This window comes from Tachyglossus aculeatus, chromosome 20 (assembly GCF_015852505.1).
Source record: "Tachyglossus aculeatus isolate mTacAcu1 chromosome 20, mTacAcu1.pri, whole genome shotgun sequence".
Lineage (NCBI taxonomy): Eukaryota > Metazoa > Chordata > Mammalia > Monotremata > Tachyglossidae > Tachyglossus > Tachyglossus aculeatus.
The window spans coordinates 32,833,622-32,861,593 of NC_052085.1; the positions used below are offsets into that span (position 1 = coordinate 32,833,622).

Genomic DNA, 27,972 nt, shown 5'->3' on the forward strand with positions numbered 1-27,972 from the left:
AGAACAGTGCTTTGCACATAGTAAGCACTTAACAAATACCATCATTATTATTATTACTACAACAATGAATAGTCAAATTCCCTGCCCGCAACAAGCTTACGGTCTAGAGCGGGGGAGACATATCAATACACATAAATAAATTAACAGATATGTACATTAAGTGCTGTGGGGCTAAAATGGGGATTAAGATTGTGAGCCCCATGTGGGACAGGGACTGTGTCCAACTTTTCATTCATTCAGTCAATCAATCGTATTTCTTTCATTCATTCAGTCAGTCATTTATTGAGCGTTTACTGTGCAGAGCACTGTACTAAGAGCTTGGAAAGTACAATTTGGCAATAAAGAGGGACAATCCCTGCCCACACCGGGCTTACAGTCTAGAAGAGGGGAGACAGACATCGAAACAAGTAAGCAGGCATCGATATAAATAAATAATAGAATTTATTAAGCGCTTACTGCATGCACAGCACTGGACGAAGCGCTTGGGAAAGTAAAATACAGCAATAAAGAGTGACAATCCCTGCCCACAACGAGCTCACAGTCTAGAGAAGGGGAGGCAGGCATCGATATAAATAAATAATAGAATTTATTAAGCGCTTACTGCATGCAGAGCACTGGACGAAGCGCTTGGGAAAGTACAATACAGCAATAAAGAGTGACAATCCCTGCCCACAACGAGCTCACAGTCTAGAGAAGGGGAGGCAGGCATCGATATAAATAAATAATAGAATTTATTAAGCGCTTACTGCATGCAGAGCACTGGACGAAGCGCTTGGGAAAGTACAATACAGCAATAAAGAGTGACAATCCCTGCCCACAACGAGCTCACAGTCTAGAGAAGGGGAGACAGGCAGCAATACAAATAAGTAGACATCCAAATGATAACACCCTGGTCTCCAACCCTGGGAGTGGGAAGTTGAGGAATAATAATAATAATAATAATACTAATAAGGGTGTTTATTAAGCGCTTACTATGTGCAAAGCACTGTTATAAACTGAGGCAATAACAATAATTATAGTATTTGTTAAGCACTTACTATGTGCCAGGCACTGAACTAATCACTGGGGTGGATACAAGCAAATGGGGTTGGACACGGTCCCTGTCCCATGTGGGGCTCACAGTCTAAATCCCCATTTTACAGATGAGGTAACTGAGGCTCAGTGACTTGCTTAGGTCACCCAGAAGACAAGTGGCGGAGTCATGATTAGAACCCATGACCCTTGGGTGTCTGCTGTGTGATCTTGGGCAAGTCACTTAACTTCTCTGGGCCTCAGTTACCTCATCTGTAAAATGGGGATTAAGACTGTGAGCCCCACATGGGACAACCTGATCACCCTGTATCCTCCCCAGCGCTTAGAACAGTGCTTTGCACATAGTAAGCGCTTAACAAATGCCAATTATTATTATTATTCTTATTATTCCCAGACTGAGCCCCCTTTTTCCTAGCAGTGTGGCTCAGTGGAAGGAGCCCGGGCTTTGGAGTCTGAGGTCGTGGGTTCAAATCCTGGCTCTGCCACTTGTCAGCTGGGTGACTCTGGGTAAGTCACTTCACTTCTTTGTGCCTCAGCTCCCTCATCCGTAAGATGGGGATGAAGACTGTGAGCCCCCTGTGGGAGGACCTGATCATCTTGTAACTACCTCAGTGCTTAGAACAGTGCTTGGCACATAGTAAGCGCTTAATAAATGCCATTATTATTATTATTATTCCCCATCCTCCCCGCCCTACCTCCTTCCTCTCCCAACTGCACCTGTATATATGTTTGTACAGATTTATTACTCTATTTATTTTACTTGTACATATTTACCATTCTATTTATTTTGTTAATGATGTGCATCTAGGTTTACTTCTATTTGTTCTGAGGACTTGACACCTGTCCACATGTTTTGTTTTGTCGTCTGTCTCCCCCTTCTAGACTGTGAGCCCGTTGTTGGGTAGGGACCGTCTCTAGATGTTGTCGACTTGGACTTCCCAAGCGCTTAGTCCAGTGCTGTGCGCACAGTAAGCGCTCAATAAATACGGGGATGAAGACTGTGAGCCCCACGGGGGGCAACCTGATCATCTTGTATCCGCCCCAGCGCTTAGAACAGTGCTTAGCACATAGTAAGCGCTTAACAGATGCCATCATTATTATTACTATTATTCTCTGTGCCTCAGTTCCCTCATCTGTAAAATGGGGATGAAGGCTGTGAGCCCCACGGGGGACAACCTGATCATCCTGTATCCGCCCCAGCGCTTAGAACAGTGCTTGGCACATAGTGAGCGCTTAACAAATACCATCATCATTATTATTATTATTCCCTGTGCCTCAGTTCCCTCATCTGTAAAATGGGGATGAAGGCTGTGAGCCCCACGGGGGGGCAACCTGATCATCTTGTATCCACTCCAGCGCTTAGAACACTGCTTAGCACATAGTAAGCGCTTAACAAATGCCGTTATTATTATTATTCTCTGTGCCTCAGTTCCCTCATCTGTAAAATGGGGACGAAGACTGTGAGCCCCACGGGGGGCAACCTGATCATCTTGTATCCGCCCCAGCGCTTAGAACAGTGCTTGGCACATAGTGAGCGCTTAACAAATGCCATTATTATTATTAATAATATATTATTATAATATATTATTGTTATAATATATTATATTAATTGTATTATATTATTAATAATAAATACGATTGAATGACAGAGTCAGGTTGGCCATGAGGAGGAGGCTGTTCTGAGGAGAAGGCGGGCGGCGCCCCGCCCTCAGGCCGGGCCCCGCCCCCCGGCCGGCTGGGCCTCCCCCATTGGCTAAGCCGCCACAGCTGCTGCGAAACGAACCAATAAGAGCACGGCGAGCGGGCCCCGCCCTCCCACCCTTCGTTTCTCCGGGCGCGGCGGACAAGGTGGGTGTCCCGGATGTGCTCGTGTCTGCGCGTGCGCGCGCCATTGTTCCCGCCAACGCCGCCTCAGGGGCCGAAGAAGGCAGGAGCAAGAGGGGCGGAGGGCGGGGGAGACACACACCCACACACACACACCAACACACACCAACACACACCCACACACACCCACACACCCACACACACCCACACACACCCCCCCACACACACACCCCGCCAAGCTCGATCTCTTCCTCCCTTCAAGGCCCTACTGAGAGCTCACCTCCTCCAGGAGGCCTTCCCACACTGAGCCCCTTCCTTCCTCTCCCCCTCGCCCCCCTCTCCCTCCCCCATCTTACCTCCTTCCCTTCCCCACAGCACCTGTATATATGTATATATGTTTGTACAGATTTATTACTCTATTTTGCTTGTACATATCTATTCTATTTATTTTATTTTGTTAGTATGTTTGGTTTTGCTCTCTGTCTCCCCCTTCTAGACTGTGAGCCCACTGTTGGGTAGGGACTGTCTCTAGATGTTGCCAACTTGGACTTCCCAAGCCCTTAGTACAGTGCTCTGCACACAGTAAGCGCTCAATAAATATGATTGATAATAATAATAATGGCATTTAAGCACTTACTATGCACAAAGCACTGTTCTAAGCGCTGGGGAGGATGCAAGGTGATCAGGTTGTCCCACAGGAGGTTTACAATCTTAACCCCCATTTTACAGATGAGGCAACTGAGGCCCACAGAAGTGAAGCGACTTGCCCAAAGTCACACAGCTGACAATTGGCGGAGCCAGGATTTGAACCCATGACCTCTGACTCCAAAGCCCGGGCTCTTTCCACTGAGCCACAGATAATAATCATGGTGGTATTGGTTAAGTGCTCACTATGTGCCAGGCATTTTTCTAAGCACTGAGGGTAGATACAAGGTAATCAGGTTATCCCACGTAGAGCTCACAACCATAATCCCCATTATACAGATGGGGTAATTGAGGCACAGAGACGTTAAGTGACTTGCCTAAAGTCACCCAGCTGAGAAGTGGTGGCGTGGGGATTAGAACCCATGACCTGTGCCTCTCAGGCCCGTGCTCTTTCCACTTTCTCTTCAAAGAGAGAGGGATACACACACACAGACAGATAGAGAGGGACACACAAACACATCTTTGCACATAGCACTTAATAAATGACATTATTATTATTATTATTATAGAGAGAGGGACAGAGACACATGTTGTGTGGGAGTTAGCGCTGCCCGGGCCTCTCCCAGGAGGCCTTCCCTGACTAAGCCCTCGCTTCCTTTTCTTCCACTCCCTTCTGTGTCGCCCTGACTTGCCCCCTTTATTCATCTCCCAGCCCTGCAGCGCTTATGTACATATTTGTAATTTTTTTATTACGATTAATGCATGTCTCCCCCTCTAGACTGTAAGCTCACTATGGGTGGAGAATGTGTTATATTAATATTGTCCTCTTCCAAGTGCTTAGTAGAGTGCTCTGCATACACTAAGTGCTCAGTAAATACAATTGACTGACTCAGTTTTATTAGTTGTGGTATTTAAGTGCTTAGTAGAGTGCTCTGCATACAATAAGTGCTCAGTAAATACAATTGACTGACTCAGTTTAATTAGCTGTGGTATTTAAGTGCTTACTAGGTACAGGGTACTGTACTAAGCACTGGGGTACATACAAAATAATCCGGGTGAACCCAGTCCCTGTCCCACAATGGGGCTTGCAGTCTTAATCCTTATTTTGCAGATGTGGTAACTGAGGTACAGAGAAGTTTAGTGATTTGCCCAAGGTCACACAGCAGACAAGTGGTGGAGTTGGGATTATAACTCAGGTCCTCTGACTTCCTGTCTAGTACTCTATCCATTAGCCCATGCTGCTTCCACAGGGTCATCAGGAATGGCCCAGAGGGCCTTCACATGGTCCAGGGTCATAAGGAGCCCACATTCGAACAGAAGACTCACAGCCATTTTGGAGAATCTCCCTCCTTTGGGCCCTGTGGAACACGGTGTTAGAAACAGCAAACCCACCTCCCACCCCCTGCTGCTTTTTAAAAAAAATGGTATTAAATTGCATACTATGAGAAGCAGTGTAGCTCAGTGGAAAGAGCACGGGCTTTGGAGTCAGAGGTCATGGGTTCAAATCCCGGCTCCACCACTTGTCAGCTGTGTGACTTTGGACAAGTCACTTAACTTCTCTGGGCCTCAGTTACCTCATCTGTAAAATGGGGATGAAGACTGTGAGCCCCACATGGGACAGACAACCTGATCACCTTGTAAATTCCCCAGCACTTAGAACAGTGCTGTGCACATAGTAAGTGCTTAATAAATGCCATCATTATTATACTACATATCAATCACTCTTCTAAGCACTGGGGTAGATGCAAGTTAGGTGGGACACGGTCACTGTCCCACATGGGACTCGTAGTCAAGTAGGAGGGAGAACGGGTATTGAATCCCCATTTTACAGTTGAGGAAACTGATGCACAGAGAAGTTAAGTGACTTGCTTGGGGTTACACAGCAGGCAAATGGTGGAGCTGGGATTAGCACCCCGATCCTCTGGCTTCCAAGGCCCATGTTCTGCCCCTTCCTCCTTGATGGTGCTCTCCTGCCCCCAGCCTCAGCATCCCCCAGCGAGGTACGGGCCTTCAGCCTGGCCCATTGTCCCGGCTGGGGCCGCTCTTCAGGCCTGGCAGTGCCAGCTGGAGAACCTGAGCACCCAGGGTCACGGCCCAGTGTAGGGCAGAGGAGGCTGATGCTGCTGAGGTTGTGAGGACAAGGGGTTGGGTGAACCTGATTGCAGTGCTTGCCCAGTGTATTTGGCGTTCGGCCTCTGCTGCTAGCATCTGGGCAGAGAGGCGGGTGGGTGTCTGGGGCCTTTCCCTCCAGGGCTCGGTGGACTTGACCGGTGGAATCGGGCAGTACAGAAGAACAGAAAGCAAAGAAAATGGCCATCACGATCTCCCCTGCCAGAGTCCGTGGTTTCCTTTATTGGGTGGGCGGCCCAAGTTTCCTAAATTTCTGAACCTTCGGCTCATGCCGTCGAGACCGCAAAACCAATTCTTTCCTTCATAGTCCCGGTGCCCAGGTGGAGCTCAGCAAATATTCAGGCCAAAGAGACTCGTCTCTCTGCCCTAGGCCACAGGGCAGAGAGTACACCAAGCGCCCTCCCACAAAGCCCTCCTCTGCCCACACCTCACTCCTAGCAGCAGTCCAGCTGCTCCTCATCAGCTCCCATCTAAACAAACTTGTTGGGTCCCCTCCTGAAATGGGAGTGGGTCCATGAACTTCTCCCAGCCTCGGTTCGTCCTCGTCAATGAAATCCTTGCTCTACTGGGGTTCCCGATCGGTCGGTCGTTCGACCTGCGGCAGGGTTTTTCCCACAGGTGGTTATGCTTCAGCTGAGCATTTCCGAGGATCCCGCTGGCTCGAGCTCCGGGAGTCCAGGGCGGAGGAGGATGTTATGCGGGTCTTCTGGGGTTGGTGCAGTCACCCAGACATCCCCCCAGTAGACCTCTGCTCCGCGCTTCTGCCCTTGGCTCCCCAGTTCCACCCTCTTGACGGATGAAGGCCACCGAGTGCCCGTCTGCCGGCTCCTCGCTCTCAGATGCCTCAGGTTTCAGCGGTGTGGCCTACTGGCTCCTGTTTGGGATCATTTTATAAAGTTCAACGATCTGTGACCTAAATGTTAGGCATAGCCTTATTGCGTTTCCAAAATTAATATAATTTACATTTCCATCTTGCCAGTTTGTGACAAGTGTTCCTTTAAAAGCAGAGGCTGGTGTAAGGGTAGAACCCTTCTGCTCTTCCACCTCTTCAGACTTGCATCCCGAAGGGGTATTTCTTGAGATTCAGCAGCAAATTACCATTCCGCGAAGCGGGGTGGGGGCAGGAGTGCGTGAGTGCGAGTGTGCATCTGTGTGCGTGTAAGGAGGGTCACCGCTGTCCATCCGCCACTGGTGTGAGGCCTCGGTGATCCCCTGCCCCTTCTCTCCTAAAATGGAGATTCCCATGACATGCGGACTACCATCAGGGCCCGTTTCAGCTGCTCGTAGGTGACAAACATCACCACGTTCCAGGATCCCAGCCGCAGGAAGGAGGGGGTAAACCTGGGTAGAAACAGACCCCAAGAGATGTCTCCATCAGCTTAGTGGTCGGGGCCCCTTTTCTGGGGTTGGGCCTTGGGCAAGGGCTTTCTTTGGTGAAAACAGTTCCCCAGGGAGCGCTGACCTCCGGTTGAAACTCTCTCCCTGTTACTGGCCAGTTCCCCTTTCCCCAGGCTCTGAAACCCATTTGCTCCTCTAGATTGTTAGCTTGTCATCTATTATTATTATTGTTGTTGTTGTTGTATTTAAGTGCTTACTGTGTGGCAGGCATTGTACTAAGCACTAGGGTGGATCCAAATTGGGTTAGACACCCCCGTGGAGCTCAGTCTCGATTGCCATTTTACAGTTAAGGTAACTGACTGACTGACTTCTCTGCTGAGTGGTGCAGGGGATTGCCAAGGCAGGGGCAGCCCTGCTGCCCAGCCAGGGGCCTCAGGTGCTACTCTGTCATGCCCCCCGGCCCCCCGCCCTGGGGATGGCTGCACTGCCCCCACAAAGCAGACTCCTTCCTGTCTCCAAGTGGGCCATGACCTCAGTCAGTGAGTCATAGGCACCAACTGCAAGCCAGCTCTCCGGCCCTGCAGCTCTGCCTTGACTACTGAGGGAGGAATAAGACAGTTTTGCTCCTCAGAAACTCACTATCGCATCAACAGGAGAAAAAAAAATCTCTAGTCCTCACTTCCTCTCTCCCTCCCCCAGCCCAGTCTTTACATCACCTTCCTGTACTAGCCGCTCCTCTCCTTTCTTGCCCCTCCTTTCCTGCCTCCACTGATCAGCACTTGGGTTTTCTGAAAAGCCCCCATTTCCAGGAGGTGGGAGCCTTGCTGAGTAGGCAGGAGGCTCTCTGCCTTGGCCGGCTTGGGAGGAGGGGTGGCAGGGAGGCAGGCAGGTCAGAGGAGCCCAAGAGCTCTGGCCAGAGGGATTAGAGGTTGCAGCCGGGTTGGGGATGGTTTACTGCTTCTCTAAGCCCAGCCCCTGTAAAGGTCTGTGCCAGTTTCCTCACCCCTTGTAGAAGGCAGTGGGCCCTTCCATCGCCACCACCTTCATGCAGCTGAAGACGCCGGGGTACTGGCCAGGGGCAGAATTCATATACCGTGTCTTCACCACGTCCACCGGGGAGGCCACCACCGTGGCACAGAAGCCGGCGCTGAAGGCCGAGGCGAAGTGGCAGGGGAAGTTGTCTGCGGAGGAGAGGTGAAAGCCGCTCAGGCCCCGGTGTCCTGGGAAGAGGCTTCCCGGCTCAGGCTGGCCCTGACTGGGAGCCGGGCTTGTAGCGAGCCTTTGTGTCCATATTTGTTCAGGCTCAACTGGCATCTGAAGAGCTGCATTGCAGGCACCCTACCCTCCTCGTGCATTTAGACAAAAAAAAATTTCCCTCTCTAGCGCTGACATCCATCCACAATTGCCTTCCCAGATCCCCCCACCCCGTCCCCACCCCCAAGTCCCATGGCGCCAAGGAATGCAGCCCTGTTCAGACAGGACAGTTCTGTTGACTAACCCCAACCCCAACCCAACCCTAACCCTAACCCAAACCGCCAATTTGTACTTCCCAAGCGCTTAGTACAGTGCTCTGCATACAGTAAGCGCTCAATAAATACGATTGATTGATTGATTGTTGACGTTGGGCCTGTCCCCAGCCCGCCCAGCTCCTGCTCTTCTCCAGTCCAGGCCTGCTCAACAAGCTCAGCCTCCAGATGACCTTAGGGTAGCTGCTGCTGAGGACAGCAGAGACCCGCAGGCAAGGCCAGGCCAGGAGATGCCCAGGTGAGCGGGGTTTTTTCTGAGGGAGGCTGGGCAGACAATTGTCCACGGAGAGTTGGGAGCTGTCTGGCACTTTAGGCAGGGGCATCTGTTGCCTTCATTAAATTGGAAGTACAGACAGAGCAGGTGGTAGCCCTGGCAACAGTGAGAAACAACCCTGCCCATCAAGGCCGTGGAGAATGATAATAATAATAATAATAATGATGGCATTTGTTAAGTGGTTATTATGTTCAAAGCACTTTCTAAGAGCTGGGGAAGATACAAGGTAATCAGGTTGTCCCACGTGGGGCTCACGGTCTTGATCCCCATTTTACAGATGCGGTCACTGAGGCACAGAGAAGTTAAGTGACTTGCCCAAAGTCACACAGCTGACAAGTGGCGGAGCTGGGATTAGAACCCATGACCGGGGAGAAGGGGTAGGGTTTCAGCCCCACTCTGCCACAAGGCCTACCTGCCAATTGGGAGTTTTCTTTCTGGATTATGGTCCTCAGCTGGTGTCAGTACCTAAGAAAGTCTGTTCTTTGAGAGGTTCTTTCATAAAAAGGTTTTACTCTGTGCATGTGTGTGTATAAGCACATATGCGTTGAACAACACACACAGTATAGGGTTGCCCTTTGTGTTTGAGTGTGAACGCTACCTTCTTACAATCCATTTCTCCCTGCTGCCTGGGCACCAGACACCAAGAGGCCTCACCTGTCATCAGGTGATGGTCTATCAGTGACTCCTTGATGAGGTCATAGGTCACCATCTCGGCACAGTTGACGATGGCATTCCGGGTGATGTTGGGCATGATTCCTGTTCGGGAGAGCAGAGGCAGCTGGTGAGCAAGGAAAGAATCCCGGCCACCTGGAGTGACCAAATTTGAGAGGTCCCCTGGTCCATCCTCCTGCCTCCAGGCAGATGGGAGTCTCTCCCTCGTGATCTCTCCCAAAATGGGGTGATTTTCTTTCTGCGGGTCTAAGCCGAAGCCCCCGTGCCGCAGCTCAAGGCCCTGTCCTCTTGTTCAGCTCTCAGGAGAGACCAGAAATGGTGAGACCCCCTTCCCTCTGTCTCTAGAAACCAGCCAGGGTGGGCAGTCCTGCTGAAGGGGAGAGGAGCGTGGCTTCTGGAGATGAGGAGACCAGAAACGATGAGGCGGGGGGCCGAAACAACCAGATGGCCCGATGCGGGGGTGGAGGGGGGGGACAAGCATCTTCCGTCTCTTTTGGCTTGGATCTGGAGGCCAGGAGTCAGCACCATTCCCCCAGGGCTTGGTCCCCAGAGAGCCAGAAGTGGAGCTGGAACCAGAACCTACCTTTCCACAGGCCTCTGACTCCTTCCTCCTTGGCGATGGTGCGGTAGGCGTCCATCGTCCCGCTGTATTTCCTGCTTCCCGGCTCCAGCTGCAGGCAGGCCTGGAAACGCACTTTGACCACGTCCGTGGGCTGGGCGCAGGTCACCGCCATGGCGCCCGTTGTGCACCCCGCCAGGAGCCGCACAGCAATGCTAGACTCTGGAAGGGATGTGGAGGCTGCCTGACTAGTGAGGCATAAGGTGACGGTGGCCTGCCTGGAGATGGGGAGGCCTCAGGGGTCCCTGGAACGATCTCATGGGCTCCCGCTGTGGGGAACCAGAGCCTCAGGGGCCTGCTTCCCAGGCTAGGGGCCGGGCCAGCGGCTCAGCGCTCTGACTCCAGGCCTGGCGGTCTAGAACTGAGCCTCTCGGCCCCCGGCTTCGATGCCTGACGCCCTATGCCATCCTGCCCGCCGCCCCCCGTAATGCCACGCTCACGTTCCGATCCCGCAGGCATGTAGAACTGCTTGACCGAGTCGTAGAGGCCGATGCGGATGGAGGCGAAGCTCATCTGGCGCTGCAGGCCGGCCACCAGCCCGCTGTACAGGCTGCCCGGGCCCTCGGTCTTCACCATGGTCAGGATGGTGCCCAGGACGCCTCGGTACCGCACAGGTTGCCCTGCCCCACGTTCTCCTTGGATCTGCAGGACACGTGGACGGTGGGGGCGATGAGGCAAGGTGCCAGAGGACAGCGCCTTAGCTACCTCGGGAGCTAGACCTGAGTCTGTCGGGGCTATATTCTCACCGCCTGGGTAGCAGGGGTCAACAATGAGCTGCAGTTTTTTTGTTTTTTAATGGTATGTGTTAAGCGCTTACTATGGGCAAAGCACTGTACTAAGCTGTGGTGTAGATACAAGCTAGTCTGATTGGACACAGTCCATGTCCCACATGGGGCTCACGGCTTTAATCCCCATTTTACAGACGAGGTAACGGGCACAGAAAAGTTAACATTGTGAACATTAGGCCCACACATCCCTCCCCTTCCAGTCCCATTTCCTCCTCTCCTCCATTCCCTTCTCCCCCCTCTTCCTCCCACCTCTCCCGGGACACCTTCCCTAACCCTCCCTGCCCCAGAGACAGGGAGGGACCAGGACCAGGGTGGAGGAAGCCCAGAAACAAGCCCATCAGGCAAGGGAGGGAGCAAAAGGCAGAGCCCTTAGGGCAGACAGAGAGTGTGGGGCCACCCCCAGGCCTCCTTTCAACTTTGTGTTTGCGGGCATGAGGGTGGGAAACCATATACCTGCAGGCGAACCTTGGCCGTGTCCAGGGGAAAGGTGAGGATGTCGGCGAAACAGGCCGCTGTGCCAGCTCCAAAGAACTTGACCGCTGTGGTGGGAGGGACGTCGGGGGGCTTGAAGCCAACCATCGTCCCAGAGGATTGAAATAGGCGGCCCGGAATGGGAGAGGGTCACAGAGGCCCTTAAAGGGGGCAGCTCCGTCGTTGGCTTGCACGTGTGGCCGAGGCTAGGAGGCTACAGAGTTAAAGAATGAAACAACCTTCTCTGGGTCTGAGCCACACTGGCACGGCAAAGCAAGGCAGGGCAAGGCGAGGTCACCCCGTTTTATAGGAGATGAAACAAAAGCGGGTCAGAGGAGCCGAGGGGTTGCCAGGCTCCAGGGGTCATCCCGAATCTCAGCCAGGCCCTGCTGCCCAGCTGAAGTCACTTCAGCTCAGGCCTCCGGGGGCCTAAACCTTCTCTAGGGTCGGGGCGCCTGGCTCAGCACATCGAAGCTGGACCCCCGGCCCCGGGCCTCCCCTTGCTTCTGGGTCCCGTAACCCTGAGTGGGCTCCTTTTGCATAGATGGTGAAGCCAGTGAGCCCCAAGCCCTAGCCCTGGGCCTAGTCCACTGACCAAACAAACCCCCCAGGATCCCAGAGTCAGGTTGCAAGCGGGAGGTGGCATCAGGTGCTTCTTTCCTCCTCTGGTCTCCCCAGGCTTTTTTCTCCACCCCCAGGGAGGTCCAGCTCTCCCTGCATTGAGGTTGATGGCAAGGATGATGAGAATGAAGATGAGGTTTAGGAGGAGGATGAGGAAGACCCTCATCCTGACCCTGACCCTCATCAGTTTCCTTAGTTTCCACTTAGCACCCTCGCAAAGGCCCGGCTCCCCACAAGCCCCTTGCTGTTGGTCCCTAGCTGGTGACGGGAACTCACCTCCACAGGTTGGGGCAGGTCCCCGTGCCGCCTCCGGGCGCTTCCCACTTGCTCTGGCTGGACTCAGGAGTTGGAAATATCAAACTCCACCGCCCTCCCGGAGAGGCAGTCCTGGAGCCAAGACTACTTATCTGGTGAGCTCCGAACTGCGACCTCACCTATGAGCACGGGCTGCCGTGGGGACCGGACTCCTCCAAAGAGTCATAGGCCGGTGACTGGCTCTCCCCTCCTGGGATTTTAGCTGTGGCCGGGCTGCCGGGAGACCCCTTCATTTATAGCCTCCCATCAGGCTGAAACTTTATCCAACAGGAACCCAGATCACTTGACTACAGGGTCAGCTAATGTAAGGTCACACACTCTTTCCCTTCTCCAGGCCCGTTGCCCTTTAAAACGGATCACTCCCGTCTCCGGAAAGGGAGACAGATTCTGGGAGCGGTTGGCACCCGAACGTCCCAGGGGCTGGCGGGACCGAATGGGGAAGCTGGGTGTGAAGTCTTCAGGGTGGCCCTCCAAACCTGGTCAGAGAGGGCAGGGCCAAGGCTGCCGGGCCAGCCCCGGATGCCTCGTGGAGCGAGCGCCTGGGCCAGGCTTGGTGCCCAGAGCCCGCCGTTGGGGAAGGGGAGTAACTGGGCCGGGAACTGGAGCAAAGGTGATGGCAGGCGCCTGGGAAGATTAGTACATTGGCTGGATGGAGAGGAACACACAGGTCGGCAGGAACTGGAAATCGCATCGGCCTTGCCAAATCCAAGTACCGTCACGCCTGCCGCTCGGGACCACGGGGTCAGCAGGCCAGTAGGCCGACATGGAGCAACCTGGATTGATGAATCCAGTTCCTGGGCAAAACCCTTCCCCTTACCTTTTTTATGGGGATTCCCTCAGGGTGAACTACTCACAACTGTAGCAGCTACTAGGCTTACAGAATCTGCAGGCTAAATCCAGTTCCTGGCAGCAGGTGGTTTGCGGTTAAAGAAGTGTGAAATAAGAGATTAGGCTGCAAACACAGTTCATGGAATAACAGTGACGCAGCAGAGCCTGCTGGAAAGAGCAAGGGACAGAGCCGGGAGACCTGGGTTCCATTACCAGCTGGGCATGTGGGACCTTAGGCAAGAGACTTACCTTTTCTGGGATTTGGTTTCCTCCTCTGTAAAACTGGGCATAAGGTACCTGTCCTCCCTCTGTCTCAAACTGTAAGGTTCCCAATCCCCAACCTAATTCAAGAGCCCAGTTAAATGGTATTTGTTAAGTGCTTACTCTGTCCCAGGTACTGTACCAAGTGCTGGGGTAGATACATAGTTGTCAGGTTAGACACAGTTCCTGTCCTGCATGGGGCTCACAGTCTTCATCCCCATTTTACAGATGAGGTAACTGAGGCACAGAGAAGTGAAGCGACCTGGCCAAGGTCATACAGCAGACAAGTGGCAGAGCCGGGATAAAATCACAGGTACTTCTGACTCCCCGGGCCCCTGCTCTACCCACTGGGCCCCGGTTGCACGCCTGGCCTGGTCTGGCTCGTCTGTCAGGACCGCCAAGAGAGTAGGGACTGGCCTGGTTATGAGCACCCGCCCCAGCCAGGTTGCTGCCACCATCCCTCTCACCAGGTCACCCCCCCATCACTCTCCCCAAGACCCCAGCTGCTAGGGCAGCAGGAGCTCCTTACTCCTGCAGAATAACTAGAATTGGCCAGGAGAAAATGGTCAAACAAAAATGGTCACACAAAAATACAAACGTAGCTTTATTGAAACGAGAAAATAATTCTGATGACTTTGTTAAAAAAATAATTTAAAAGTGCAGTTTCAGTTTAAGACAACTGCCTGAAGTGGAGGAGGAAGGGGTGGATTTTTACTCCACAGTGACTCCAGGGGATAGTAAAAAATGAATTTCCATTGTGGCCCCACCCTCCCCAAGGGGCTAGGTCAGGGGTGGGGGCACTGTGTGTTTGTGGGGTCTTTGGCCCAGCCAAGCACAGTGCTTGGGGGTCACTAGCAGCCATTTCCTCCCCTGGCCAGAGAGCCTCGCTTGACTTGCCCCTGGGGCCGGGACTGCGGTCCCTGAGGACCAGCCGGCTCTCCCCCTGCCCAGCTTCCTTGGCCTGGGACTGATCTACCTCCACCCAGGACCAGCCCAGATGAGAAGGTTCTTGAGTGGGGGCTGCCTCTGGAGGGGAGGTAGGGGGAGAGGCACCGGTTCCGGCGTTGGTCCGGCGAGGCTGAGGGTCCCCCGAGTTCCCTCTCCGGCAAAGCCCCCGCTGGGACCTCAGCTCCAGGCCGCCGGCCCCGCCGGGTTGCTCACCAATCCTCCAGCCTTCTTCCTCTAAGCAGGTCTGCCTAGTTTTCCTTGGAATACTGGCCAGAGAATATCTTGGCGATTCTTCGGGCCTCCTGCTGAGGCAGATCTGCAGGAGCCCGGCTGGGTTTAGGGCGACTGCGGCTCCAATTCGGGGTTCTCTCGGAAGGATTGCTTCTTTTCTAGAGAAGAGTTGGCCGGGTTACAACCGAGGATGTGGGCAAGTGCAACATGCAGCATCACAGGCCCTGGCGCTCCCAGCCACCCAGGTGAGTTTCAGAGTTTTCTCTGCCCCCGCATTTCAGCTGTTTAGACAGAGGGTTGAGGTGTGTGTGTGCGTGCATGTGTGTGTGTGTACACACGCACATGCTGTGTGCACATTCTCCCACATGGAAAGACCTGGACCCTGATCCTTCCTCTGCCACGGGTTTCTTGTGGGATCCAGGAAACCACGGGACGGCCGTGGGACTCCCCCACAAGGTCAGTCGAGGCAGGGATAAGTCTGACTGAAAAGTTCCTTGAGTGGCTAGCCTCTTTCAGCCTGGGCCCTCTGCTATGCTGACGTTGAGCTCTTGCTCTGTTTTCTGCTAGCTCAGGCTTCCTCAGACCATGAGCAACGCCTTTTCCTGAGATCTACGTAGGCCCCATTCAGCCCGGGACTCTGGCTCTACAGGGCACCCGGATGCTGGGAGGAACTGGGTCCTGGTGGCCCTCCAGGACAGCCATACTCATTGTTAAGGTTGGACCATCCAACACCCCTGAATCGCCCTCTGTGAACCCGGATGTCCAACACCCCTGACTCTCCCCTCTCCAGCCCTGACTCTCCCTCAGTGACCCAGCACAGACCATCCATCACCCTTGGCTCTCCCTTCTCCAACCCTGACTCTACTGAGTGACCCAATCCAGACCATCCAACACTCCCGACTCTACCACTCTCCATTCCTGTCTCTCCCAGTGATCCAGCATGGACCTTGACTCTCCCCACCTCCAGCTGTGACTCTTCCCCCAGTGACCCAGCCTGAACCCTAGGCCATGGGGCTACCCAAACCTTTGGTAAAACAGCTTCCTGAGGAAATGTATTTCACTCACCCACTTGGTGGATAAGTGTTTCCTCTTCTTTTTTATTCTTTTGTTTTGAACTTAAGCCCTGGGCCCCGAGATGCCCAAAAGAGCACAAAGAGCAGCCTGAGTGCAGTCACTCGGCACCCCAAGTCCCAGGCACTTAGGATGAAACCCCAGATGTTTCAACCTGTTGGCCTGGAGAGGCTGGGCCTGGCTGGAGAGGGGCTGGACTGGGGTTCCGACACCCTTGAGTGACTAACACGATCAGCCGCTTGACTCCTGTGGGAATGTTCTCCCGCTGCGGCCAGCGGAAGACACTCCAGCCTTTTTCAGCGGGAAGGCTTCCAGTTCCTACATGGAAGATGTGGCCTCTTCAGAAAGAGACCCCATCCAACCAGTTTTATTTTTATCACTTCTCCTCCAGACAAACTTTCTCCGATTAAGCTCCCTCTGAACCTGGGAATCCCCCAGCAAATGTGCCCACATCTTCTATTCCTCATGTTTGGGCTGCAAGAGCAGGGCTGAGCCTGTCAGCATCGAAACACCCAAACTGCAGTCTGGAACCAAGTCTCCAGCTCCTCTTATCTCCTCAAACCAGAGCTGGGCACGGTACTTTGGGATTAAATACACAGAGCTGCAGAGGAAGAAGAACTAAAACCAAAATTTGGGTTTTGCTGAACTAAAAGTTTTATTTTTATCTCTGCAGTGAAGGAGTAGCTGTCTCCCTGGAGTCATGGCAACTACACCAAGAAAACTTCTGCATTTCCACAGACGGTATTTTCAAAGAAGAAGTGAAACAGGTACCATGGGAATGAGCGATTGTGAGATACTTCTCAGATACCCCTCCCCCCAACCCCCCGTAATGAGTGAGAGGTCACTCTGGGCCGGGCTCCAACGCGACAAGACTGGCTTGCTTGGTGGGAGCTGTGGCTCCCGCTCAGCAGGGACTGCCAGGAAGGGTCGCCGGGGCGGGTGCTGCCGAGTGGGATTGCTCATGAGAGCCCGGAAGGAGGGTCTTCCCTGCTCTGAAATGCTGGCCAAGTCTAAGCAAGGGAACGGGTTTAGCCCACTGCTCTGCACACGTGAGTGCTCAATAAATACGACTGAGTGATTGACTAGTCAGGGAAGGCCTCCTGGAGGAGATGAAACGAAGGGAGTCCTAACAGGGAGTGCCTGGCTCAGTTGCCTGGGAAATTGTCCTCCTCCAAACTGCACTGAGCCTCCTCTAGGGTGGAGAAGGTCTTTATCGGTCTCACCCACCGCACTCCCACTCCACCAAACCCCACCTATCACCGTTCCACCCTCCCGCCGTCTCAGCTATCAGGCCAGAAAGGGCACGTATTACACCCAAAATGACAATGGTCCCACTCCGACCCTGAGCCAGACCCTCTGGGGGAGGGGATCTCTGCTCTCCCTGCTAGGGCTTTTTCTCCCCCAAACCCAGCCCCTCTCCCCCTCGCCCTCCAAGCAGCTTCCTGGAGTTCTGCAGATACCGACTCAGCAGACAGATAGCCACGCCCTGGAAACCAAGAGCAAACGGCAGCTTCGGAGATCAGCCAGCTGGACCGTGATCTGGAATCAGACCTGTCAGATGCTAAATATAGACGGGGCTTGTTTCACCTTTCACCCACAGAGTGGGTTGGTTTACCTCAGGCAGGGAACTGGGGCATCGCCCAGAGACCTCTGCCAACCACGGGACACAGGCGCTGGGGCTGGAAGGAGGGAAAGGAGCACCATGCAATCTAAACCAGGGCCAGGATTTAGGACACGGGAGCAGGGCAGATATGGGCACAGACTAAAAAACGTTGAAGTTATAGAACCAAGACTGGATGTGCTGTCAACTGCAGCGAAGGAAGGGAAGGAAGCAGGGAAGGAACAAAGAAGGAAGGCAGGCTCTAGCCCCGAGGCTTTCCTGTTGCCAGGAAGGGCCCTGGCTCAGCCTGACGTCATGTTCCACCCCCCTAGCCACTCACTCCACTCCACCCCTGGATTTCAGATCTCAATGTGCTCAGGGAGACTTGGAACAAGGGTCAGAACTCCCCGTTACTTCCAGCAACTCCCTGGAAGTGCCTTTCAGAAGGACTCTGCCGCTCTAACTGACTTTGGCCAAAACAATAATAATGTTGGTATTTGTTAAGCGCTTACTATGTGCCAAGCACTGTTCTAAGCGCTGGAAGGGGGGGGAGCGGGATGACATCACACTCACCAGCTCCTCCGGGGCTGTAGACAGGGCCAGTAGCCTCATAGATGCTTCCAGCTGTCGGGATGGAAGGAAGAAGTTGGGGACCACAATCGGGTCCGGTCTGAAGGGAATGGTTAAGATAACAATTCATCTGAGGTGGACTCCCTGACTGCCCCCCAGAGTTCCAGACCCCAAGTTTGGGTCTTTCCTCTGTCTGTTGTTTGTTCAAGGAAAAGGACTCAGCTGGAGGACAAGCGTGCCCAAGCGTGTTCAGCGATGGGAAGCTGCTCCCAGAAGCCTGTGGGGGAGCGGCTCCGCTCCTGGGATGGCTGCCTAGCCCCACTCCACAAGGCTGGACTTCCTCCCCGAACCCTGACTCCATTCCCTGCTCCTGAATTCCTCCCCACCACACGCCCCGGAGCTTCCCGGCGACCTGGAGAACTGTGAAGCCAGCAGGCAGGGGCCTTAGGATGGCACTGGGTCCTGCCCCTCCGCCAGCCCATAGTTCCAGGTACAGGGGGCCCTTGCCACCCAGGCCAGGTGGCTGTTTGGACCCTTTGCTTACAGAAAGGTGGGTTGGATTCCTGGAAATGGTTGAAATGAGGAAAACATGAACTTTCATCTTGAATGTGGGTGGGAGCACTGGTTTCTAAAGCTCTGAAATGTGAAAGGACAGTGGTGACCACCCAAAGAAAATCGGTCCATTAGTTCCAGCCAGCAAAGCTGGCAGTTCAAAGGACGGCTCGGGGGAGCAGCTCCAGGGGAGACCTTGGGGGTGGGCAGGGGGGAGGTCCTGGTGTACTCCAGAAAAGGGCTTAGTGGGGAAGGGCTTGGGCAACTTGCTGGGAAACCCCAAAGGATACAACGTGATCTGAGGCCTTGAAGTTTCCTTCCGGATGGCAAGCCCCCTTTTCCGTCGGGCACTAGGGCAGCCTTCATCACCACTGGAGGAGAGAGAGGTCAGCCCTCCATGCCATTCATCATCTGTCCGGGTCGCACCGCAGATCCCGGACACGAAACTCTGTTCTGTTTCCGAGGCAGCTGGGGCCTCGGTAGTGGTGCAGCACCCTGGAGAACCAGTCAATGGGCTGGACGCTGCCTGGGCCTCTGGCCTATCTTTCTTCTGGGCTCCCCAACCATCTGACAAGTCACCCACTCCTGGCTCAGTGCTGCCCAGTCCGCCCATCTCAGTACAGGGGCTAGCGCCTGAGCTGGCCGAACTGAGTCCACTAGGGGAGTCTTCTGGCTGGAGTCTGGACAGAGGGTCATTTCCCTCATGTCTACCCGCTCTGGAGGGGTGCAGGGGGTCACCCCTTCCCTCCATAGCAGCAGCAGCAGCAGCAGCAGCAGTCTTCTCGGCTTCTGAAAGGATGCTGGACCAGGGGCTGGTCCTATCAGTCACTGCTGTTATTTCATTGAGGGTCTTTGGCTCAATGATCTCTTCTTCTTCATACTCATCCTCACTGGAAGCCGGCACTGCCTCGGGCTGGCTCGGTCCTCGGGTGAGCCGGGGAGGGCTTTGTGCAGTCACTGCTTGGTCCGGAATCTCAAACAGCCCACCTCCCAACGGCGGTGCACTATGGAGAGGGGGCGGAGAAGGTGTGGGCACTTGGCCCCTTGGGCTTCTGGCTGACGCTTCCTCTTGCTGCCAGCCATTTCTCTCTTCTCCATCAGCCGGACTCTGTACGCCCAGCAGAGTCTCAACTGCTGTGCCTTGCTGAAGGCTTGCCGGGTCTTGGACACCCTTGGTCATATTCTGCAGATCTGAACAAGAAAACACATTCTCAGTAGGATCATCTTTCACTCCAGAAGATCAACTGAAAATGGAGTTAGGATTAACTTCAGTCAGTTCCTCCCTCCCCAGAAACCAGGGTCGTGATGCTTTCTTCGACACAGTAAGTCCCAGCATTGTATTCTGTCTAATTTTAACGGGCTGCTGGCTAATCCACCGGTAGACGCGGGCACGTCTGTGCTCACATTTGGGGATAGAAAGAGTCCGGGGGGAGGAGGAGGAGGATGAGGGTCAACTGGTGGGTGAGGAAGAGGAGGAGGGGGGTGAAGGTAACGAGGAAACACAAAGATAGTGCATTTTGGGAAGGGGAACCCTGATAAAATGTGAACCTCAGTTTGGAAAAAGTGGCCAGAATCCCCAAAGCAGAAGCCACTGGTCAGGCAGGATTCCAAGAAGCCGGTACTCGAGAGCCTCAGTGAGCACTGGGCAGAGAGGAGCCCACCAGTTCCTACCGGTAATCAGGGCGCTGACGTGAGACACCAGGTGGCTGGATTTCTCTAGAATGCCGCGGCTTTCCGGGTCCAGGCTGATCCTTCCCGCCCCAGGGGTCGGCTCCTCCCTTGCGGGCCAGCCCTGTGTGGGCGCGCTGCTGCCACGGTGGTGCCCAGGAGGAGGCTCCTCCCGACTCAGCCGCTCCCGCGGGGTCTCACGGCCACCCTGGAGCCCAGGAGGAGGCTTGGCTAGCTTCCTGCTGAAGTGGCGCTGAATCTCGTCCAACTCCCTCAGGTTTCTCCTGCGACAGGAAATGACAAAGGAGCTGCCCAGTGGGGTCAGTGAGAAGCAGCGTGGCTCAGTGGAAAGAGCACTGGCTTTGGAGTCAGAGGTCATGGGTTCGAACCCTGGCTCCACCACGTGCCTGCTGTGTGACCTTGGGCAAGTCACTTAACTTCTCGGAGCCTCCGTTACCTCATCTGTAAAATGGGGATGAAGCCTGTGAGCCCCATGCGGGACAACTTGATCACCTTGTATCCCCCCCAGCGCTTAGAACAGTGCTTTGCACATAGTAAGCGCTTAACAAATGCCATCATCATCATCATCATCATCATCACCCCAACTCATTTCTGCCATCCTCGGTCACGCCTCCCTAACAGCCACCATTAACACCTTGTTCTCACCATCGATTCACATTTCCATTTACTTTACTCTTTCGTATTCCTGCTTTTATCTCCATTTTCTCCCAGTTCACATCTGTCTTGCCCTTTAGACTGTCGGCTCCTCAAGAGCCGGGAGTGGGCCTTTTGCTTTTATTTTTACTTTCCCAAGTGCCTTGTAGACTTTTAGACTGTGAGCCCACTGTTGGGTAGGGACTGCCTCTTATGTTGCCAACTTGTACTTCCCAAGCACTTAGTACAGTGCTCTGCACAAAGCAAGCGCTCAATAAATACGATTGATTGTAGTAATTGTAATTATGGTATTTGTTAAGCACTTATTAGGTGCCAAACACTGTTCTAAGCGCTGGGGTAGATACAAGGTAATCAGGTTGCCCCACATGGGGCTCTCAATCTTAATCCCCATTTTATGGAGGAGGTAACAGGCAGAGAGAAGTTAAGTGGCTTGCCCAAGGTCACACAGCGGACAAGTGGCGGAGCTGGGATTAAGAAACTACGTCCTCGGACTCCCAAGCCCGGGCTCTTTCCGCTAAGCCATGCTGCTTCTCGGTGCTCAATAAACGTGACTGAATGAATGAATACTGGGGAGATCCATTCCACAGCAGTAACTACAACTCAGTAAAATTGAGCCTTCTTGCTGGGGGTAGGTCAGGGTGCACAGGCCAAAAAAACAACTCAACAACAAAAAAAAGGCCCAAGTCTCACCGTAAAAGAGAATGAATTTTGGAAAAGGGAATTCTGATAGAATACAAACCTTGGTTAGCAAAAAGTGTTAAAGGAGAGGCCAGAAAACCCAAATCGCTTTCCAGAAGTCTGGAAGCTGCTTTATATAGTATGTTTGTACATATTTATTACTCTATTTATTTATTTATTTATTTATTTTACTTGTACATATCTATTCTATTTATTTTATTATGTTAGTATGTCTGGTTTTGTTCTCTGTCTCCCCCTTTTAGACTGTGAGCCCACTGCTGGGTAGGGACTGTCTCTATATGTTGCCAATTTGTACTTCCCAAGTGCTTAGTACAGTGCTCTGCACACAGTAAGCGCTCAATAAATACGATTGATAGATTGATTGATATAGTACCATAGTAGATGCCAGGTAAGATCTGTCCCACGTGGGACAACCTGCTCACCTTGTGTCCTCCCCAGTGCTTAGAACAGTGCTTTGTACATAGTAAGCGCTTAACAAATGCCATCATTATTATTATTATTATGTGCCACAAAACCAAACCCCTCAAATTCAAGCAAGTAGAAGCCCTCTGGTGAGTGACAGCTGTTGACGGTATGTATTGAGCGCCCTCCGAGGGCAATGCACTGTACTGGGTGCTTGGAAATGTGCAACACAAGCAAAGATGTGTTCTCTTTTGTATTGTATTGTTTGTATTGTACTCTCCCAAGCAGTTAGTACAGTACTCTGCACATAGTAAACTCACTAAATACCTCTTTCCACAGGGAGCTTACATTCTAAGTCTTTCTTAGCCAGCTTGGTCTACTGATTCCTATAGGTCTTCAGCCCCTGAGGAGTGTTGTTAAGTTGCCCTGTCAAACTTTCCTTTTCCTCCTTCAAACTTCTGCTCATCAAACTTCCCTTTTACGTCCTACCCTCCAAATCTTTAGTCATTTTTGTTGTCACTTTTTGAAACCTTTCCTGCTTCAGCTGTTCAGATTTACACCAAACATACTGCTTCACAAAGGTCAGTTCTGGTTTTTGAAACATTAGGGGAAGCAGTCTGGCCTAATGGAAAGAGCATAGGCCTGGGGGGTTCTGGGTTCTAATCCTGGGTCTGCCCCTTGCCTGCTGTGTGACCTCAAGCAAGTCACTTAACTTCTCCGGGCCTCCATTTCCTCAGCTGTAAAACGGGGATTCAATATCTGTTCTTCCCACTAGACTGGGGGTCCCATGTGGGACAGAGACTTTGTCTGACCTCATTAATTGCTATCTACCCCAGCAGTCAGAACAATACTTTCATTCATTCAATCGTATTTATTGAGCGCTTACTGTGTGCAGAACACTGTACTTGACACTAGTAAGTGATCAACAACAATGATAATAATACTACTACTAATAACAGCACTCCCCAGATGACCCTTATTCAAGTTGTGATCCACTATAACCTCTAGATCTTTCTCTAACAAGCTCTTCACCTGAGAGAGGCTCGGAGTGAAGAGCGGGATGAGTGAGACAGCGATTCCAGTCTGATGTCACCATGCGCACCACTCCCTTCCACTTGCTGCAGGGACTCATGAAATCGGCGAACGTTTTGAATGTGCTCTTCGCGACGTGCTGATCGGCTTCTCGAAGGACTGCTCCTGCCCCGGATCAAGAGGTCATTAGTTAAAATCTTTCTTTTGAGTAGGATAAGTTGCCCTCCCCCTCACCAAAGGCGAGGCACGGAGCACCAAATAACTTTCGACAACCTTTTTTGTGGGATCGTTCGTTGCCAATAAGGAGGGCGGGTGGAAAGAGACCACAGATTGCACACTGGCACCCTAGGCCTGGCCCGGTATGGCTTGACCGGAGCAGAATGCAGTAGCCCTGGTTCAGATCTATATGTTGCCAACTTGTACTTCCCAAGCGCTTAGTACAGTGCTCTGCACACGGTAAGCGCTCAATAAATATGATTGATTGATTGATTGATCTTGGCTCTTGAACCAGCCGAGCACGAGTAACCCCAATCAGAGAACAAGGGCCACAGTTTGGCCATCCTTGGAGTGAGTGCACCTTGGTGTTGGGAATTCCCAATCTGTTAACTCCACTCTGATTTAATCCCGTTAGCCTGCCTTCTTGAAAGCTGAAGAGGTCAGGACCCATTCGGGAACCGGGAAAACTGCAGAGCCCTAGCTGGGCTGTGGATTGATGGAAGTGGCCCCTGAAGCTGGCCAAAGCTTCTTCCAGCTGATGGGGAGAGCCTCCATGCAACAGGGAGAAGCAGCCTGGTCTAACGAACAACTCCCTGGGAGTCAGAAGGACCTGGGTTCTAATCCTGGCTCCGTCCTCATCCCGGCTCCGCCTAACTCCAACCTCTACTTCTGGATGAAACCCAGGCGAGGATGGGACCCTGAGGGGTTACTGAACTCAGTCTCCGCCTCAGGCTCTGCTTCTTCTCTTTCTACAGGACAAGGCGGATCAGCGTTATCACTCGGGTCTCGGCACGCCCCGTTCTCTTCACATCGCCGCTGACACGGATCACTTACTGACTAGAGGCTGAGAAGCCAACGCCCTGGGCCGAGGGGTCTGCGACGCCTCTAGAAATACAGCTGGGAAGTGAAGGCCAAGGTACAGTCAAGGCTTGAGGGAACAGAGTCCCAAAGTGTTGACTCTGCAAAGGGGAAGACGAAATTCCTTATTTCAGGAGGGGTTCCCGGTGGAAGTAGTTATCTCCTCACAATCACTTGACCTCACACACACTTCACGTTACAGGACAACTAACACAACCCTGAAAGAAAAAGCATTCAGTCAATGAAAATCAAAATAGGAAAGCAACAACAACAAAAGACAAGGAGAAAGACTGCAGAACACTCAAGATCCACTCTGAGTATGTATTGTATTAGGGGAGGAAAGAAGCCCAGGCTCTCTGTATCAGCTGGTTGTCACAACGTGAGAGACACAGAGAGAGAGAATGTAAGTATTCTAACTAAGATACATCTAGGAGCCAGTGCAGACAGAGCTCCATGTTGGAAACTATTAAAACACACCCAATAGTCCAGGAGTAGGTCTTCCCCCCATTGCCTTGTGTGTAACAGAGATGAGCCATCCCGGTTAAAATCCCCTCTAGACTTCTCTGAAATCCCAGTCAGGACACAAGGGCCATTTCTCCATCGCAGAATGCCTGCTGGGAAAGCAGGTGCTGACCAGGATTAAGAATAGCATCCTGGTCTTGGGCCGGACTGCCGACTGATTGACTGGCTGACCAACCGACCAAGTTACTGTAAGAGATGGGTCTCCCTGACACCTGGGGGATGGGGATTTTCCACCGGGAGGGTCACTTTTAACTGCAGTGGTCTGGGATTTATATTCAGAGAATGGAGGGATTGGGAATGTCCAGAGACTCCAACTCGCTTTAGCCTGCGGCTGCATGGGGACTCAGTTACACCTTTCAGCCTGGAGATCATTTGGAAAGCCTGCTTGCACGTACTGGGCACCGAAATGCTTACGAAATACCAACTGGAGGGGAGGAGTCCGCTCTACGGATCTCTTCCTGGCCTTGGTGTGTGTCTCTGGACTTTTACATGAGCACTTAACACTTCCGAGCCAACAGGCAGCAGGGACGTGAATCGAGGGCCCAGAGTTATCGCCAAAGAAAGGAACAGGCTGCAGACTCCAGAGAAGTCCCAAATCCAGCCAGTCTGGGCCTAGAGATCCTCGGAAGGTGAACGAGAACAAGCCCTTCGTGGTTCCCACCAGACCTAAGGTACGTACTGCTGATCCCGAAGCTTTGGGTGCCGGCCTCGCGAGCCTCTCTTCCTTGAGATGGCTTATGTTTTCGAGAGGGGAGATGGCAACCTTGATCTGCCCTTGGCACTGCCCGCTGAAGTCGGTGATGTTGTACCAGCCACAGATGAACTGGAAGCCAGACAGTAGAGGCGAGAGGTCCACGGAGGCGAAACCAATCACTCTCTCAACATCTAGGGCAACAGCAAAGTAGACAGCCGGTATCACTGGGTGCCGTGAGGATGAGACAAGGAGCTTGAAACAATGAGACTGACTCCAACAAAAGGATTTTCCCATAGGCTCTGCTTTGCTCCTCCTCTCCGTCCTCTTCTCCTCCCCTTCCTTGGGGCTCTGCCTCAGTGGGATGGGGCTGGGGGGCATCTGCTGCTTCCCTCATGCCCAGGAAAGGCCACGGACTGTAGGGAGATAGTTCAGCAGGTAGCTACTTGAATGGTAAAATGAAGCTTGTTCCTCCAAGCCTTGAACAAACAGGAGATGCAGAGACGGGGGTTTGGGACTGAGGGGCTGGGGGAGGAGCACAGGCTTTGAGGCGTGAACCCGGGAATCAGTCCAGCCACTTGGTCTTTGGTTTATTTTTTTTCAGTTACTCATCTTGAAAAGTCCCATCTGGCTCGGTGCCACTCACCTCTCCACGCCCTGTCCTGCCGGGCCTTTGAGGATTTCAGAGACAAAAGAGGAGCAGGGGGACAAGAAAGGCAGTTTCAGCCTTTAGTTCCACACAGTGGATGATCCAGAGGGAGGTTCCAGAGCTGTATGACTTGGACGTGGTCACCAGGTTTTTGGCAGTGGCCTGTCACCCCTGACAACCCCAGGACAGAATGAGCTTTCCATTAAGAAAGTTTCCCTCGGAAGGTTTCTAACTGAATCTGGGTCTCAGAATCTGCTTTTGGCAGCCCCCCTCTGCTAACGGAGGGGGAAATGCTGTCGATGGACCCTGGAGCTCTAAGGGGTATTTCCTGGGTTTTCTGGCCCTCACCCACATCTCCTTCACCACCCTCCCAGTTGAGGAAAGCGAATGACGAGAGAAGCCACAAGATGCCTGCCTGGAAGCTGAGCTCAGTCCCACCAGCAGAACCCCTTCATGCGCTGAGAACACTGATTACCTGTTTTGTGCCAAACTTTGAAGACTAGGGCCTGCCGGGGGTCCAGCAGAAGTTCTTTGGGTAACCTATTAGAAAACAATCACGTATTCAAAATTCTTGCAAGACAACTCTGCAGATGCCATCAGATGGAAGAGGCCTTTGGAGACCTGGATAGTCAGATACTGTCAATCACTTTTCTTCCGGGGAGTTGGGGAGGGAGCGGGAGAGAATCAGTGTCTGCTATAAAATTTGCTATAAAATACAATAATTTGTGATTCTCCAAAAGGATTGTGAGGAGTCATGAAATACACTGCAGCAAATGAAGACCTTGAATCAGTCCTCTGAGTGAGTAGGAGACTTGTCCATAATTTATTTATTTATATTAATGTCCATCTCCCCCTCTATTCTGTAGGCTCGTTGTGTCTACCAACTCTGATGTACTCGCCGAAGCGCTTAGTTCAGTAATTGAGTGTCCTGCCCATCTCTGGGTTTTCCCTTGCAATCACCAGCACTGGCAGGAGCTAAAAAGGCAGTTTCCTTTCAAAACCATCAGCCAATCATCTTTGTTCAGTCAATTGTATTTACTGAGTGATTAGAGTGTGCAGAGCACTGAACTAAGCGCTTGAGGGAGTACCGTATAACAGCAGACATATTCCCTGCCCTCACTGAGTTTACAGTAAGCTGTTGGTGACGGGGTGGGGGTGCGTGGACCAGATGGGAAGGTGAAGGTCACTTGGAGGGGATGAAGAAAGTGTGGCTGAACCTGGCAGGAGGGCAAAACTCAGTCAGGAGCCTTTGGCTGGCAGGTAGGCAGCGAAAAAGTGGATGTTTGAGTCTATAAAGGGTTCTAGGGAGCTCCTTGGCCTCTGTTTCCCAAGCCATTTCCAGCAGTAGGCGAGCCTTGGCCCTTCCTGCTGGCCCCCTCCAGGCCTAGGAAGCCTGGTGGGGAAAGATGTAAATATGTTTGTACATATTTGTACATTGTACATATTTATTACTCTATTTATTTTACCTGTACATATCTATTCTATTTTATTTTGTTAGTATGTTTGGTTTTGTCTCCCCCTTTTAGACTGTGAGCCCACTGTTGCGTAGGGACTGTCTCTATATGTTGCCAATTTGTACTTCCCAAGCACTTAGTCCAGTGCTCTGCACACAGTAAGCGCTCAATAAATACGATCGATGATGATGAAAGAGAAGGAACAAACTCCCCTGAGTCTAGTTCCCTGCTTCTTGGGGCTTGGATCTTGTTGTGTGATCCATGGTCCACTTCACTCCTCTGAGTCACTGAAAATGTGATTACGCACTTTGCTGCCTGGCCACTTTTCTGATGTCAGGCCAACTGGGGCAGGGTCTTCCATTCCGTAAACTCAAAGAACGTTGCAATGTGTCCCATCACAGTACAGGGGAATGCAGGTGATGAAGTGTGTGTGTGTGTGTGTGTGTGTGCCTGTCTGTCTGGCGGGGGAGAAGTAGGACAGGGGCTTCTTGGGGTGGGGGACTGCTTTGGGCCCTATCACTGGGTGGGTGTGGGCACTGGGAAATGGCTCAGCGTCTGCCCTCAAGTCCCTTATAGACAGATGTTCAGATCCAACAGATCCTGGGTGGTAAACCAAGTTCAAAGTCAGCACCAACCTTGTTTGCTGCTCAAAGTCCCAGACTGGGGAGTCTGTATTTTCAACCACCGGGGTATAGATCGGGGACCTCTCCTCCACAGCGACAAAAGACACACAGCAACTGGGAGACGCAACACTTCGTTCAGTCAGAGGGCTCCCTAGAGAAGAATGCGC

At 52.6% G+C, this 27,972-nt stretch overlaps 2 protein-coding genes and 1 long non-coding RNA gene across 3 annotated transcripts in view; 1 reads left to right on the plus strand and 2 right to left on the minus strand.

Moving 5' to 3' along the window:
- Positions 1-5,720: 5,720 nt before the first annotated feature.
- LOC119941444 (mitochondrial uncoupling protein 3-like) lies at positions 5,721-12,331 on the minus strand. Its single transcript, XM_038761889.1, has 7 exons — positions 12,217-12,331; positions 11,302-11,533; positions 10,501-10,702; positions 10,025-10,222; positions 9,424-9,525; positions 7,973-8,150; positions 5,721-6,972 (listed from the first exon to the last, which is right to left on the minus strand). Exons 2-7 carry the CDS (start codon positions 11,425-11,427, stop codon positions 6,858-6,860), a joined length of 921 nt encoding a protein of 306 aa, XP_038617817.1. The 5' UTR covers positions 11,428-11,533; positions 12,217-12,331; the 3' UTR covers positions 5,721-6,857.
- A 1,604-nt stretch (positions 12,332-13,935) lies between these two features.
- The window catches only part of C2CD3 (C2 domain containing 3 centriole elongation regulator), a 46,414-nt gene continuing 32,377 nt past the window's right edge, over positions 13,936-27,972 (minus strand). The window contains exons 25-33 of the mRNA XM_038761743.1: positions 27,818-27,956; positions 26,204-26,268; positions 25,068-25,273; positions 23,843-23,967; positions 22,793-22,957; positions 19,988-20,268; positions 18,607-19,507; positions 17,768-17,864; positions 13,936-14,681 (exon numbers count right to left, since the gene is read on the minus strand). Of these exons, the coding sequence (XP_038617671.1) occupies positions 14,541-14,681; positions 17,768-17,864; positions 18,607-19,507; positions 19,988-20,268; positions 22,793-22,957; positions 23,843-23,967; positions 25,068-25,273; positions 26,204-26,268; positions 27,818-27,956 (2,120 nt within the window). The 3' untranslated portion in view covers positions 13,936-14,540. The remainder of the gene's footprint in view (positions 14,682-17,767; positions 17,865-18,606; positions 19,508-19,987; positions 20,269-22,792; positions 22,958-23,842; positions 23,968-25,067; positions 25,274-26,203; positions 26,269-27,817; positions 27,957-27,972) is intronic.
- LOC119941346 lies at positions 22,808-24,128 on the plus strand. The gene is made up of 3 exons (XR_005455201.1): positions 22,808-22,974; positions 23,764-23,924; positions 24,069-24,128. It is a non-coding gene; the product is annotated as an uncharacterized LOC119941346 (long non-coding RNA).